The 12,135-nt window shown below is 37.4% G+C and overlaps 1 protein-coding gene across 13 annotated transcripts in view; it reads right to left on the reverse strand.

Annotated features, from left to right (window-relative positions):
- The window catches only part of MICAL3 (microtubule associated monooxygenase, calponin and LIM domain containing 3), a 283,173-nt gene that overhangs the window by 165,301 nt on the left and 105,737 nt on the right, over window positions 1-12,135 (reverse strand). For all 13 annotated transcript variants that reach the window (XM_043966737.1, XM_043966729.1, XM_043966726.1 and 10 more), the window contains one exon: window positions 1,308-1,642. In XM_043966737.1, the coding sequence (XP_043822672.1) occupies window positions 1,308-1,571 (264 nt within the window). In that variant the 5' untranslated portion in view covers window positions 1,572-1,642. The remainder of the gene's footprint in view (window positions 1-1,307; window positions 1,643-12,135) is intronic.

A 12,135-nucleotide genomic window follows, 5' to 3' on the forward strand; every position in this document is an offset into this window, starting at 1 on the left:
TTCAACCCTTTAATAAATACTTGTGACCACACCAAGGCCAGAACAAAGCATCTAAGAGATGGGTACAAGTCTAGTGCTGAGTATCTACAAAAGGGTCTCAATAGCCCCTTTTCTGCTTAATAGTTTGATTAATAATTGTATGTACAAACCCCAAACAAATGCAGGACAATATCCCACTGACCAGCCCATAATGGTTAAACATAGGCAGTGAGTGTGCATGGTTTTGTATTCCTTCAGCTTTGAAGGAATTCAATTTTTAAAAAAACTTTCCTTCAGTACTTGAATAAGTTATTTGAACATTACATTTTAGTCTTTCACTATTAGGAGAAGACTTCATGTGAGATGCTATCTTTGTTTCTAAGTTCTCTCTCAACTGTTGCCCTAGAAAATGACAGACCTTGAAATACTGAATGCCTGAGAGATCCTACTAATAGACAGGCTTAAAAAAGATAAGGTTTTCTCATTTCAAAATTCCCCCCAAACACAATTCTACATTAAAATTGGAAAGAAACCCTACTTTTCTAAGTTCTCATTTTGAAAGCTCTGTGAGATCTTTGTTTTTTTCAGATGTACATTCTGGAAGAGACCAGGTATCTGTCTCAGCAGGTACACAAAGGCTGAACAATAATGAGAGACATGACAGAAACATAAAGTATTTTGGCAGAATCTTTTTAGGACTATATTGGTAGATATCCTATGCACTGAAATTTTACTCAATACCATGAAAAATCATTGAAAAAGAATTTTGTGTTGGACTTGAATAGTATATTGCCCACTTTTTTTTTTTCACATCCCCATTGGCTTTTTCAAAATGTAACAAAAGCTGGCATGGACTGCCTCAATACCAAGTATCTACAACATATGCCAAATCTGTACTTTTATAAGCAACATGATATGACTGAGAGGAAGGTAAAAATAAATATGAAATGTGGAAAAAAAGCAGGCAATACAGCTTTCCTATTATACTTGCTCACTTCTATCCTGTGGCTCAGGTGGATAACCTGTTTTCACCTATTTAAAGGAAACTCACATAACAATCTTAGTCCATACATAGGTTATGTCTCTATGAGTTGTCACCTTGGATAGCTAAGGCTCATAAGACACTATTAACATAATGTGAACATGCCTGATGGACACCTGGCTTTTGAACAAGGTAATAAAGTTTCTATTCCATACTGGGGTTGTTGCTGAAATCGATGCATATCTCATTCAATCTGTTGGAAAACACTGATTCTTCTCTGTGGAACCTGTTCTAAATCCTTAAGTCTGCAGCCCCATCCATGATGCTGATACAGTTGAAGCATTACCTTGGTGTTAGTGCACACTTTGCCCTTCCTGTAGTCTTTGTGGCTGCCCCGTTTATCCAGTTTCGCCCAGAGGGCCTTGGCTTTCCAATAGTTAAGCTTGGACTTGAGCTTGTGGTAGAAGGAGCGATAGTCCTTGGGCTTTAGCTCCAGATAGTCACAGAGCTCTTGGAAAGCTTTCAGCGTCCCTTTGCAGGTGCTGGCCTGGACAAATCGGTCAAAGAGAATATGAGCTTCATTTGTCTTCTCGTTTCGACTTTCCTCCATGCTTCCACACTCTTGGTAGCCCCTGCATAAGGGGAGGGGGACAGTTGTGTTCTCCTGATACCTACATTAACCTATCAAAATCAAAAGAGAAAGAGTCAATAGACTTGAATTTTATAATCTTTCCTAAGAGGCAGTTCTAGTTTTTAAACAATTACTTTCTTAAAAATACTTTTTATTTACTTTTGCCTTGTTCTATATTAGTCATTTCTGTATATAATCCCAATTACTAGATGGACTCTTTCCCTGTAGAAAACAATAGAATACAGTGGCTAGGGTCACACACCTCTCCATGGTGTGTTTCATTTTCTCTATTCTTTGTGTCCAAGATGGATCATTACCAACTGGTAATTCAGAATTCTACTTTATTTCAGCATTTTTTGTTTATTTTGCAGTCATTTTGTATATTGTTCTCCCAGTACTGTTTCATGAACCACAATCTGTTCAAGCCATTTTCTGATCAACAGAAAGATCCACTTTGTTTACAATTGTTTTTCACTAACATGAAAAGTACTGCTATAAATATTTTGGTATATAGGGGGCCAATTCTGATTTTTTTTTTTTGGTGAGGCAATTGGGGTTAAGTGACTTGCCCAGGGTCACACAGTTAGTAAGTGTCAAGTGTCTGAGGCTGAATTTGAACTCAGGTCCTCCTGACTCCAGGGCTGGCGTGCCCCCCATTCTGATTTTTTGAAAGTGGAATTCTTAAGTCACTAAAGGAAGAGACCAAAGATTTCATAAAGCTACTCCTTTCTGTCCACCACAACACTCAGAGTGATGATCTCTACAACTAATTTCTCTCTCCTCTTCCTCCTCCTCTTTCCCTCCCCATATTGCAAAGCAGTTTAAATAAATCATATCATCCATCTAAATCATCCCTACCCCAACAACAACAACTTGACTTCATCTTCTAAAGAATAGTGTTTCTAATAAGGATGATGAGAGTGGTTCTAAATAGCATCTGGCTATTAGTGTTGTATAAAACAATATATGATGTATGCCATCATTAGTGAGAGCTGGTGTTAACCAAATAAGAAAGTTCACCTGAAACCTGAAAATGCTCTTAACCCAGGAACTGAAAAGTGCTGACAACACAACACTGTGACCCCAACACTTCCTGATTTCCCTGTCAGTACAATTTGCTATAGATGGCTCACCAATTAACCACAGGTAAAAGGTATGCCCAGGAAGAGTCTTGGCAAGGTCTCTCTGAATCCCTGTTGCCTCTCTTTAACCAGTTAAAAATTTTCTTGACAAGGAAAGCCCTTTGGTAAAATGTAGATGACATTTATATCCACATCATATGAATGGCCTATACCTTGAAATTGGCCTTAAGGAGGAGAACAGAAACAGGAGAGAAAAAGAGCTAAAGATATGAAAAATGCAGTCAGAATAGAAGCTACCTGGAGGGGAAGCCTGTAAATCCAGGCAGGGGACCTGCAGGAAACCACCTGGTCCAGGAATTCAACCATTTTGCTACCACAACCCCTGAGGCCAAGTCAGGAGCTGCTAGTTCTCCTGCACCACTTCGAAACAAAAGACAGATGGAGGCCAAATAAAGCAAAAGAACAACTAAAGTAAGGGAAAGCACCAAAAAAAAAAAAAATCTGCAGGAAAACTAATAAGAAAAACTGAAGAGAAATGGGGAGCGATGGGGTGTAGAAGGGGGAAAGTGTCAGCTTAAATTCTACAGGTTAAGGATAATAAATCTCCAGAAGGAAAGAAGATTGTAATATCAATCACATCTCTAAAAGACAAAACCTAGACACACAGTGAGAGTAATTAGAACAGCAGTAAGAGTTAAAGGAAGAGCTGACATTAAGATTACTAATGAGAAAAGAATTTTAAAAGATGAACAGGAGAATTGATGAGGAAAAGATAGGAAATCTGAATGAAGCCACAGACTTGGATGTGTAGAGATTTAGGCAAAACAACAACAACAACAAAAGATGATGTAGAACAGAGCAGAATTTTAAGAAATGTCAGAACTAGAAGATGTCCTCAGAACCCTACAGAACAAAGCAACAGAGAAGGCTGAGCTCAGAAAAATCTGAGAATTATTAGTCTCCCACCAAAATATGAAGAAGAAAAGAAAGAAAAGTATTGAGGAAATTATATAAGAAAACTGTTCATAAGTATTGGGGAAAGAAAGAATGCAAATCAGAAGACAAGACTGAACTACTTCAGTTATAAAAAAATAAAATGCTTTTGTAAAAATAGATGGAGAGGGGCAGCTAGGTGGCTTAACCCCAAATGCCTCACCAAAAAAAAAAAAAAAAAAGATGGAGAAAAGATACAGACTAAGAATAACTATTTTCATGAAAATCTTTTATAGACTGACATATCTATAAAGACTTATTTCTCCACAGAGAAGTTGTCAATAATCCCCAACAAACACCTCTTTTTTGAGGGGGTTGGGGGTGGGGTGGGGCAATGAGGGCTAAGTGACTTGCCCAGGGTCACACAGCTAGTTAAGTGTCAAGTGTCTGAGGCCACATTTAAACTCAGGTCCTCCTGAATGCAGGGCCAGTGCTTTATCCACTGCACCACCTAGCTGCACACCCCCCCCCCCAACAAACACTTCTTAAAGGAAATACAAACTATGAACAACCATTATAAAAGTGCTAATAATCAGAGAAAATAATACCTAATAATCAGAGAAAAGTAAATTTTAAAACTTTTAAGGAATCTTTCAAATTGGCAAAAATGGTAAAACATAGAAAAAACTTCATGTTTTTGGGGATGCAGGAAAATAAGTTCATTAATTTGCTGCTGAAAAAACTATTCTGCAAAACAATTTAGAATCATACAAGAAAAGTTATAAAACTCTTTATATCCTTGGCCCCTGTAATCCCACTGTGAAGTTTTTACTGACAAAGAAAAGACCTAACTGTATGAGCATCTTCATAGTAACACTGTTAGTAATAATAAAAAATATAGTCCAGTGATTAGGAAAGGCTGAACAAATGGTGGTATATAAACATAATGGAATATTACTTCCCCATAAGGAAATAAACCTAAAATGTTACAAAAAAGCGCTATCAGTTCAGATTTTCATAGTATCATTATATTTAACTATAGTTATAAACAACCTAAATGTTTAATAAAGAATGGCTAAATAAATTGTGGTACAGTAATGTAATACTGTAACATAATTAAGATTAACAAGCATAAGGAAAACAAAGAAATCTAGAAAGCCCATTATCAAACAATGCAAAGTAAGGAATCAGAGCCAGAAAATAGTACACACTAATTGGGAAACTGTAAGAGGAAAAATGAATAAGAACTGGAAAAGAATTCTGATGAAGACTTAGGTACAATTGGAAAATTATGATCCTCTAAGCAGTGCATATAAGTAGTTATTAAATTTAGCTGATTATATTAGTGTTCAATATTAAACTTTTAACAGAATAATTAAATGTAAAATATTTTAAAGAAACAGAATACTGATATGAACTGATATGGAATGAACAAAACAAAAATAAAATCACATATATTTATACTACATACACACACACACACACACACAGAGTAGAAAGATGTGTTTAGAGCTGGAAGGAACTTCAAATGGCCATATAGTCCATCTTCTTTATTTTACAGATCAAGAAAGCCCAGGGAGTTTAAGTGATTTGCCCAAGATCATAAAAGGTAAGCATCAATCAGAAGCCAGATTTGAATACCAGTCCTCTTAACTCTAGGAACAGTGTTCTTTCTACTGTAAAGCCAAATTTAAACAATAAAACTCAGATTAAAAAAAATACAATGTATAGCACTAAGTTATGAAGTATGTGCTATTTTTTTAAAAAGACCCACAATGGAATTGTAAGTTGAATGTATGATCTTTTGTGTTGTTTACCTGTTCCAGAAAGTATAAATTTTAAGAGATTCAACTGAGAGTACAATTTGTACAATGTGCCAAAACAACACCTGCCGTGGAATAAGTTCCTGGACCAAGCTGTAACCAGACCTGGAAGGCAGCATGGGACAGCCTTCCGTGGAAATAGTCACGTAAATAGACCTTGACATTCGTTGATTACCAGGAGTTATATGTATCATAAAGGTCTGAGGGAGGGGAGTAAACTTTCTAATGACTTCTAATGATTTTCTAATAACTTTCTAATGGCTTCCTCTTTAAAGAGAAGTTTCACAATCTCAGAGTGATAGCTTTATTTGGTTCCCTGAAGGTGAGACCAAGGGTGTGCTGGTAAATTCTTAACAACTGGCTCTCCAAAAAATAAATGTACACAAGAGACACTTTAAAGTTTAATCTGCATTATTAAGGGTGGGGATATAAAACATTGTAGTGTATGTTACATGTAATATGCAATATATAATATGTAAAATATTGTGGTGGGGGACCTTTCTTTTTGTCATTGACCTGGAGGTATATGGGGTCATGAAGAGTTAGGCACAACTGAAAACAACTCAACAACAATAACAACATCTTTGAAACTGAGATCATGGTGGGCACTGCACCTATGTCACACAGCTATAACGTTAGGCTTAAACTCCTTATGAGACAATTATCAAACTCAAAGAATTGCCATTTTCTCTTTATGTCTCAATATAAAGAGGGACACTGCTATTTATATGTATCTACTATGTTGCTAGTGGCTTAAAGTTTTTATCTGACATACCTATCTGCTCTCTAGTCTCAAATCCATCATGTGGTGGTACTACTGAACAATCCCTCATGCCTCTAGTTACTTACCATGAAAAACTAAGATAGTCTATTGTTTCCAAATCCAATGTGAACAAGATAACAAAAAAGGGTATTCCTTGGACTTTCATTGCTTCCCCATTCCACAGTTGTTCAAAGCGGCAAAAGTTTACAAATTCTAAAAAGAACCCGTTTTGTTTTTTTAAAATAAGCCAAAGCTATCTTACTAATAGCAATCAGTTAAATAAGGGGGTATGAGAGAGACAAAAAGCCTAAAGAGTACGTGTTCAAGAACTCAAAGACAAAGGGGTAAGGGAGGTGAAAGAAGGGCAGAAAAAGGAGAAGAAACAAGGTCTCTAGTGAGTCAGACTTGCTTTACCCTCGTGAAGTATCTGTGGGGATTTCCAAAGCTTGATTTGTTTCTGGCAACCATACAAAGGCTGCAACCACACATACTCAGCCTGTTTTTTTTGACTAACTCTAGTACAGGACAAACGTTTGGAGGACACCTGGTCTTATCTGGTTTTGTCTTTTATCAAAGAAAATGGTCTTCCTTTGTTCCTAAACAGCAATTCTTTCCCTTTTGATGCCAAGAAGATTCGTGATACCATTCAGTTCCTGATGAAATGGATATATTAAAAATCCTTTAAGATACATTTTTGAAAAAGTATTGGGAGGTGAGTATAGGAAAAGGAGAAATTAGGGTAGAAGTGGGTGAAGAGAATTTACCATTCTTCTGCTTTGTTTTCTTGTTCACAAATCAAATTCAAATATTACCATTCACATTTCTTCCAGGGTCTCTATAGCTTATGATGTTATTACAAATGAGCAAGAAGATTTTCAAGTGAGATTCTGAACATCGCCACATTTACAACCCATTGAGATTCATCCTATATTAGGAAACTGATTAAAATTTGGACTTGTAGTCATTTTACAATATGAAAAGTTATCAGTTTCTAACAGTAAGTTACCTCTTGATGAAACCTTTAAGGTGATTAACATCAATCTCTACCTGTTGATGTTTCTGTCATGATCAGTCCAGCCACATAGTATTTCTATCATTTTTCAAATTAATCTTTTTTCTTCCCCACTTAAGTTGTTCAATTAACTCTTAGACAATAGGATCTGAGACAGTCAACTCAGCTTGATGTCTATAATCACTTCCAAAATGTTTGTTGATTGGCTTTTAAACCAAATTTTAAAAAATATTACTGATGATCCTTTTATTTGCTTATTAACATCTTGGAACTGAAATTGTCCATAGAGTACACTTAGTCCAACCCTCTCATTCTATCAATAAGGGAAAGAAAAAATTACTTCCCTAAATTCTCAATGTTAGTGGATAAGCCAAGGAGCTATAATGTAGGTCTTCTGATTTTAAACATGGTACCTCATGCACTCTTTACAGTGTTTTCTTTGTAGGCTATAAGCCAGGATAATATTTCATTTGACTATACAGGCATTGTGTTATACTTTTTCTTTTTTAAAAAAATTATTTTGCCCTGCAAAAAAACAACACAAAAATTATTTTATTCTGAACTTAAGAAATAAACAAGCATTTCCATAACATAGAATAGGAAGTAAAAGATGATTGTACATGAAACTACAAATCTATCATGTGTAACTTGCTGTTCCTTTTAAATATATAATAAAATTATCACATATCTTTCTATTTTTTTTCTCCTCCCCCCGCCCCCGCCAAATGCTACCATTAGACATAAACAAATAGAATACTTATATTCCTGTCAATCTATCTTGCTCAGGCATTATTGAGGCTTCCTTTGATCCAATAATCCCCAATAAATTTCATCCACAACTCCTGGACAGCAGTCAAATATCCACTTGCAAATGACAAAAACTAAGCACACAGTGAAAGAGATTAAGACCTGTAGGTCACTAGTAACAAGAGATAAAGAGGTAGGTTGGTTCCTAGAACAATGTGACAGCCACCAAGTGTAAAACTACACAAGATGAATTCTCCTGGGCTGCCTCACATTTCCTACTTTGCAAGCCAAATGACTGCTGAAGGAAGACTTAAGCAGCGCTGGAGTGTCTGTCTAACTGGCAAGCCAAAGCATATTTAGTTCTAGACACTTACTACAGTAGTGGTGAGGCAGTACTTTGTCTGAAAAATATCTGGGCATTTTAGTGCACTGTTAAGCCCAATCAATACTATGAATATGTCAGCCCTCCTCTTCCCACCCACAAAGGTAGTCAGGCTACATTATGAGAAGTAAAATGTCCACCATATTCTGCCCTGATCAGACCACATGTGTAATACTGTGTTTGATTCAAGTATCACATTTTAGGAAAAGCACTGAGAAACAAGAAGGCATTCAAAGGAGGTCATCAAGGATAATGATGATGGTGATGACAGCTAATATTCAAACAGCACTTTAAGGTTTGCAAAGTTCTTGACACCAGTTATCTAGCATCTCATAACAATCTTGTCAGCTATGTATTACAGGTGTTATTATTCTTCTTGTCTTACATTCAAGGAAGGTGAGGCTCAGAAAGGTGATTTGCCCATGGTCTAGAGGCTAGATTTGAATTTCGGTGTTTCTAATGCCATGTCCAACATTCTATCCCTTCTACTACACTGCCTTGAAATGATGGCCTCCAGATGGGAGAAAGGAACAGGGATGTTTATCCGCTGATTTAGAGGTGACACTACTACTTTCCAACTTCTGAAGAACTTGAAGCGAAAGGATTATATGTGTTCTGTTTAGTCCAAGCAATAACGGGTAGAAGTTGCAAAGACCAGATTGAAATCTTATGTATGGAAAAACTTCCAATTAAGGTGATCCCAAAGTGGAACTGACTACAATGCGGATCTATTGGCTGCCCTGCCCTCACCTCCTTCAAAGTCCCCACTCAAAGTCTTCGGGCAAAGGCTGGATGATCATTTACTGGAATGTTGTAGAAGGGGTTCTGGTTCAGGGATAAACTGGCCTGAGATACCCTCCAACTTGGTTAGTCTATGATTCTGTGGTTGGCCAACTTTTTTATGCTGCGTCTTTCCCTCTTGAATATGTGTCTCTGTTTTGCACACGAGTTGACCTCAAATCACGTGTTGCCACACAAGGGAGAAAAAAGCTGCGTCATCCCATTGCATTTTATGATGGATAACAGGTACTCCATTTACTCCTGAAAATAAAAAACCCCAATGCTACTCTTTAATGCTCTTTCTCTGAATCCTCTGCCTAGGTGATTCTTAAAGCACCCTATAAAAATTATTCATTCTTTATACAGGGCCTCAGAGACTTCGAACTCTGCAAGTGAAGAACTAGAAATCCTAGAAATGCAAGAGTCCTGGTGTAGAATGGAGGGTGGGGGGCGGGCATGAGTAGAAGGTTGGAGAAGAGAACTGAAGAAGCCAGAGAAGGAAAGAATATTCACTTATGCCAACTCTCCAGGAGATCCATCCATGCACCTGGTATTTCTGCCAGGAGACAACATCCTGCATGTTTTGTCTCGTGGCAGCTGACTGCTGACTCAGAAGCCTTGAACATTCCTTGGCTGGTGCAGAGAACTGCTGGAGAGACACATAGGGAGTACAAGGTACATGCAGGAACAGAGTTTATGTTTCTATTTACAATAATAATGTCACTGATTCATAGCTGGGACACTCACTCTCTAGTTCCTGGGGTGTGCAGGAAAGGAATTATGTTGAAATAGTAAAACACACACACACTCCAAAACAACACACATATATACAACATACATACATACATGTAATGCAAACAGAATTTGACTATACCGAACCAGAATCAACAAATTTAAGAGGTATTTCCTCCCCAGCCACTGTACCATTAATATTCAAGGTTATTTAAATACTAACAGATGTGCAATTCTCAGGATCTATGCAAGACTGAGACTCTCTAAGGAGCTTATGAAATGTTCTTCCCCACACCTCAATCAGTCAGGGATATAACTGGTCTAAATAGATCTCAGAGTTGGAAAGGATGCTCAGAAACATAACTGGGAAGGAACTAAGAGGATGTCTTCAGAGAATTCTGATTTCTTTATGTTTTTGTGGTGGAATACTGGAACATCCACTGTGCCTTAAATCCTCACAGCTCCATGCTTTGGTTTCTATTATTTACAAATGTAGACACTAAGGACTTGAGAGGATTAGATATGGGGAAAAAATGAACAAAGAGTAAATCATGATACCGCTGAAGTTAAATGTTGTTTGATCACCTTTTCTCATGCTTTGTAGCATGTCTTGCCCTACTTCATATTTCACTCTTGGAGATCCTTCTAATTTCCTGTAACTTTCTAAAAGTTACGATGTTTCCCCATAGCTTCCAAGTATTTCTCCAGTCAGTTCAAAATACAAGTTAATTGATAGTTGATTAAATTTCCTCATGATGAAAAAGGGTCAAAGTCAGAAACACTTACTAAGTAGCTAATACTGCAAAGTACTAGGGATACAAAGACAAAAATTACATTCTGTGGCCCTTAAAGGGGCTTATGTTCTGCTGGGGAAAACATGTAACAAATAAGCAAATCTAATATAATTTGAGGAAGGAGATACTTCCAACAGCGAGGGGGAACAGAAAAGGTTTCCTATAGTAATGTAACCTGAACTGACTCTTGAAGGAAGCCAAGAGGAGAGATTAGAAGAAGTACATCTCTTCCTAATGGATGGAAGTGGTGTGGAAATAAGTCTGAAAGGAAGCTGGCACCAGGCTACGAAAGACTTCCCTTCCAATCCCCGCCAAATATGGAGTTTGTATTTGTAGAATACATTGGAAATGGAATGCTATGATAAATGATAAAGGTGAATAATATGGTCAGATTTATGTTTAGAGATTATTTGGCAGCTCTGTGAGATATAGATTATAGAAGTGAAGAAACCAATTAGAAAACTATAATAATGATCCAGGTAAGGGTCTTTATGTTTTGGGCATGTGGAAAATCAAGAAAGGGATAGATGTGAGATGTTGTGGAGAGAAAATTGAAAGACTTGGTGACTAAGTAGATATGGGAAGGACAAAGGAAAGAGGAGAAAGAGAATAAGGAGTTGAAGATGGCTATGTTGGTTACAAATGAAGGGTACTGGTGCCCTCAAGAGATATAGAAGATCTGAATGACCCACCAGCAAATCAGCTTCAATGTATTCTGAGAAGATTAGGCAGGTAAGAAGAGAACCAGGAAAGGGCAAATATCACAAAAGCTAAAGGAGGGGAGAATATTCAGAAAACGAACCACGTGTCAAAAGATGCAGAGAGGTCAATACGAATGAGGATTGAGAGGCTGTCGATCAATGAGAAATGAAAAATTATGAAAAATCATGAACAGTTTTAGTAAAAGTGGTGGTGGGGGCAGTTAGGTGGCATATTGGATAAAGCAGCAGCCTTGGATTCAGGAGGACCTGAGTTCAAATCCAGCCTCAGACACTTGACACTAGCTGTGTGACCCTGGGCAAGTCACTTAACCCTCATTGCCCCTCCCTCCCCCCATCCCACCAAAAGTGGTGGTTATGAGATACACAAAGGAGTTGAGAAGTGAGATGGGAAGGTAAGGAAGCCTCTGCACAAGTGTAGACACCTATTATCTAAGAATGTGGCTGTGAAAGGGAGGCAAGATATAACATGATAGTCTAAAGAGATGGTAGGTTCAAGCAAAGGTTTTGTTTTGTTTAAGGATGGAAGAGAACTGGCAATGTCTATAGGTTAATGAGGAAGGAGAGAATGGATGAAGTGAAAATGAAGATAAGAGAGCATGGTTCAAAGGGCACTCTCCTGCAGGAGATCAAGTACAGAAATAGCTCTTGGTCTTGGCTAACTACCTCTATGTCAAGAGAGTTGAGGATGGGAAAGACTGGAAAATCAGGGAAAAAAATGGGAGAAATGGTCTTTATTTTCACAGTACAAAGAAAGAGTGATCCTCCAAAAGGAA

The sequence above is a fragment of the Dromiciops gliroides genome, chromosome 5 (genome assembly GCF_019393635.1).
Source record: "Dromiciops gliroides isolate mDroGli1 chromosome 5, mDroGli1.pri, whole genome shotgun sequence".
Classification (NCBI taxonomy): Eukaryota; Metazoa; Chordata; class Mammalia; order Microbiotheria; family Microbiotheriidae; genus Dromiciops; species Dromiciops gliroides.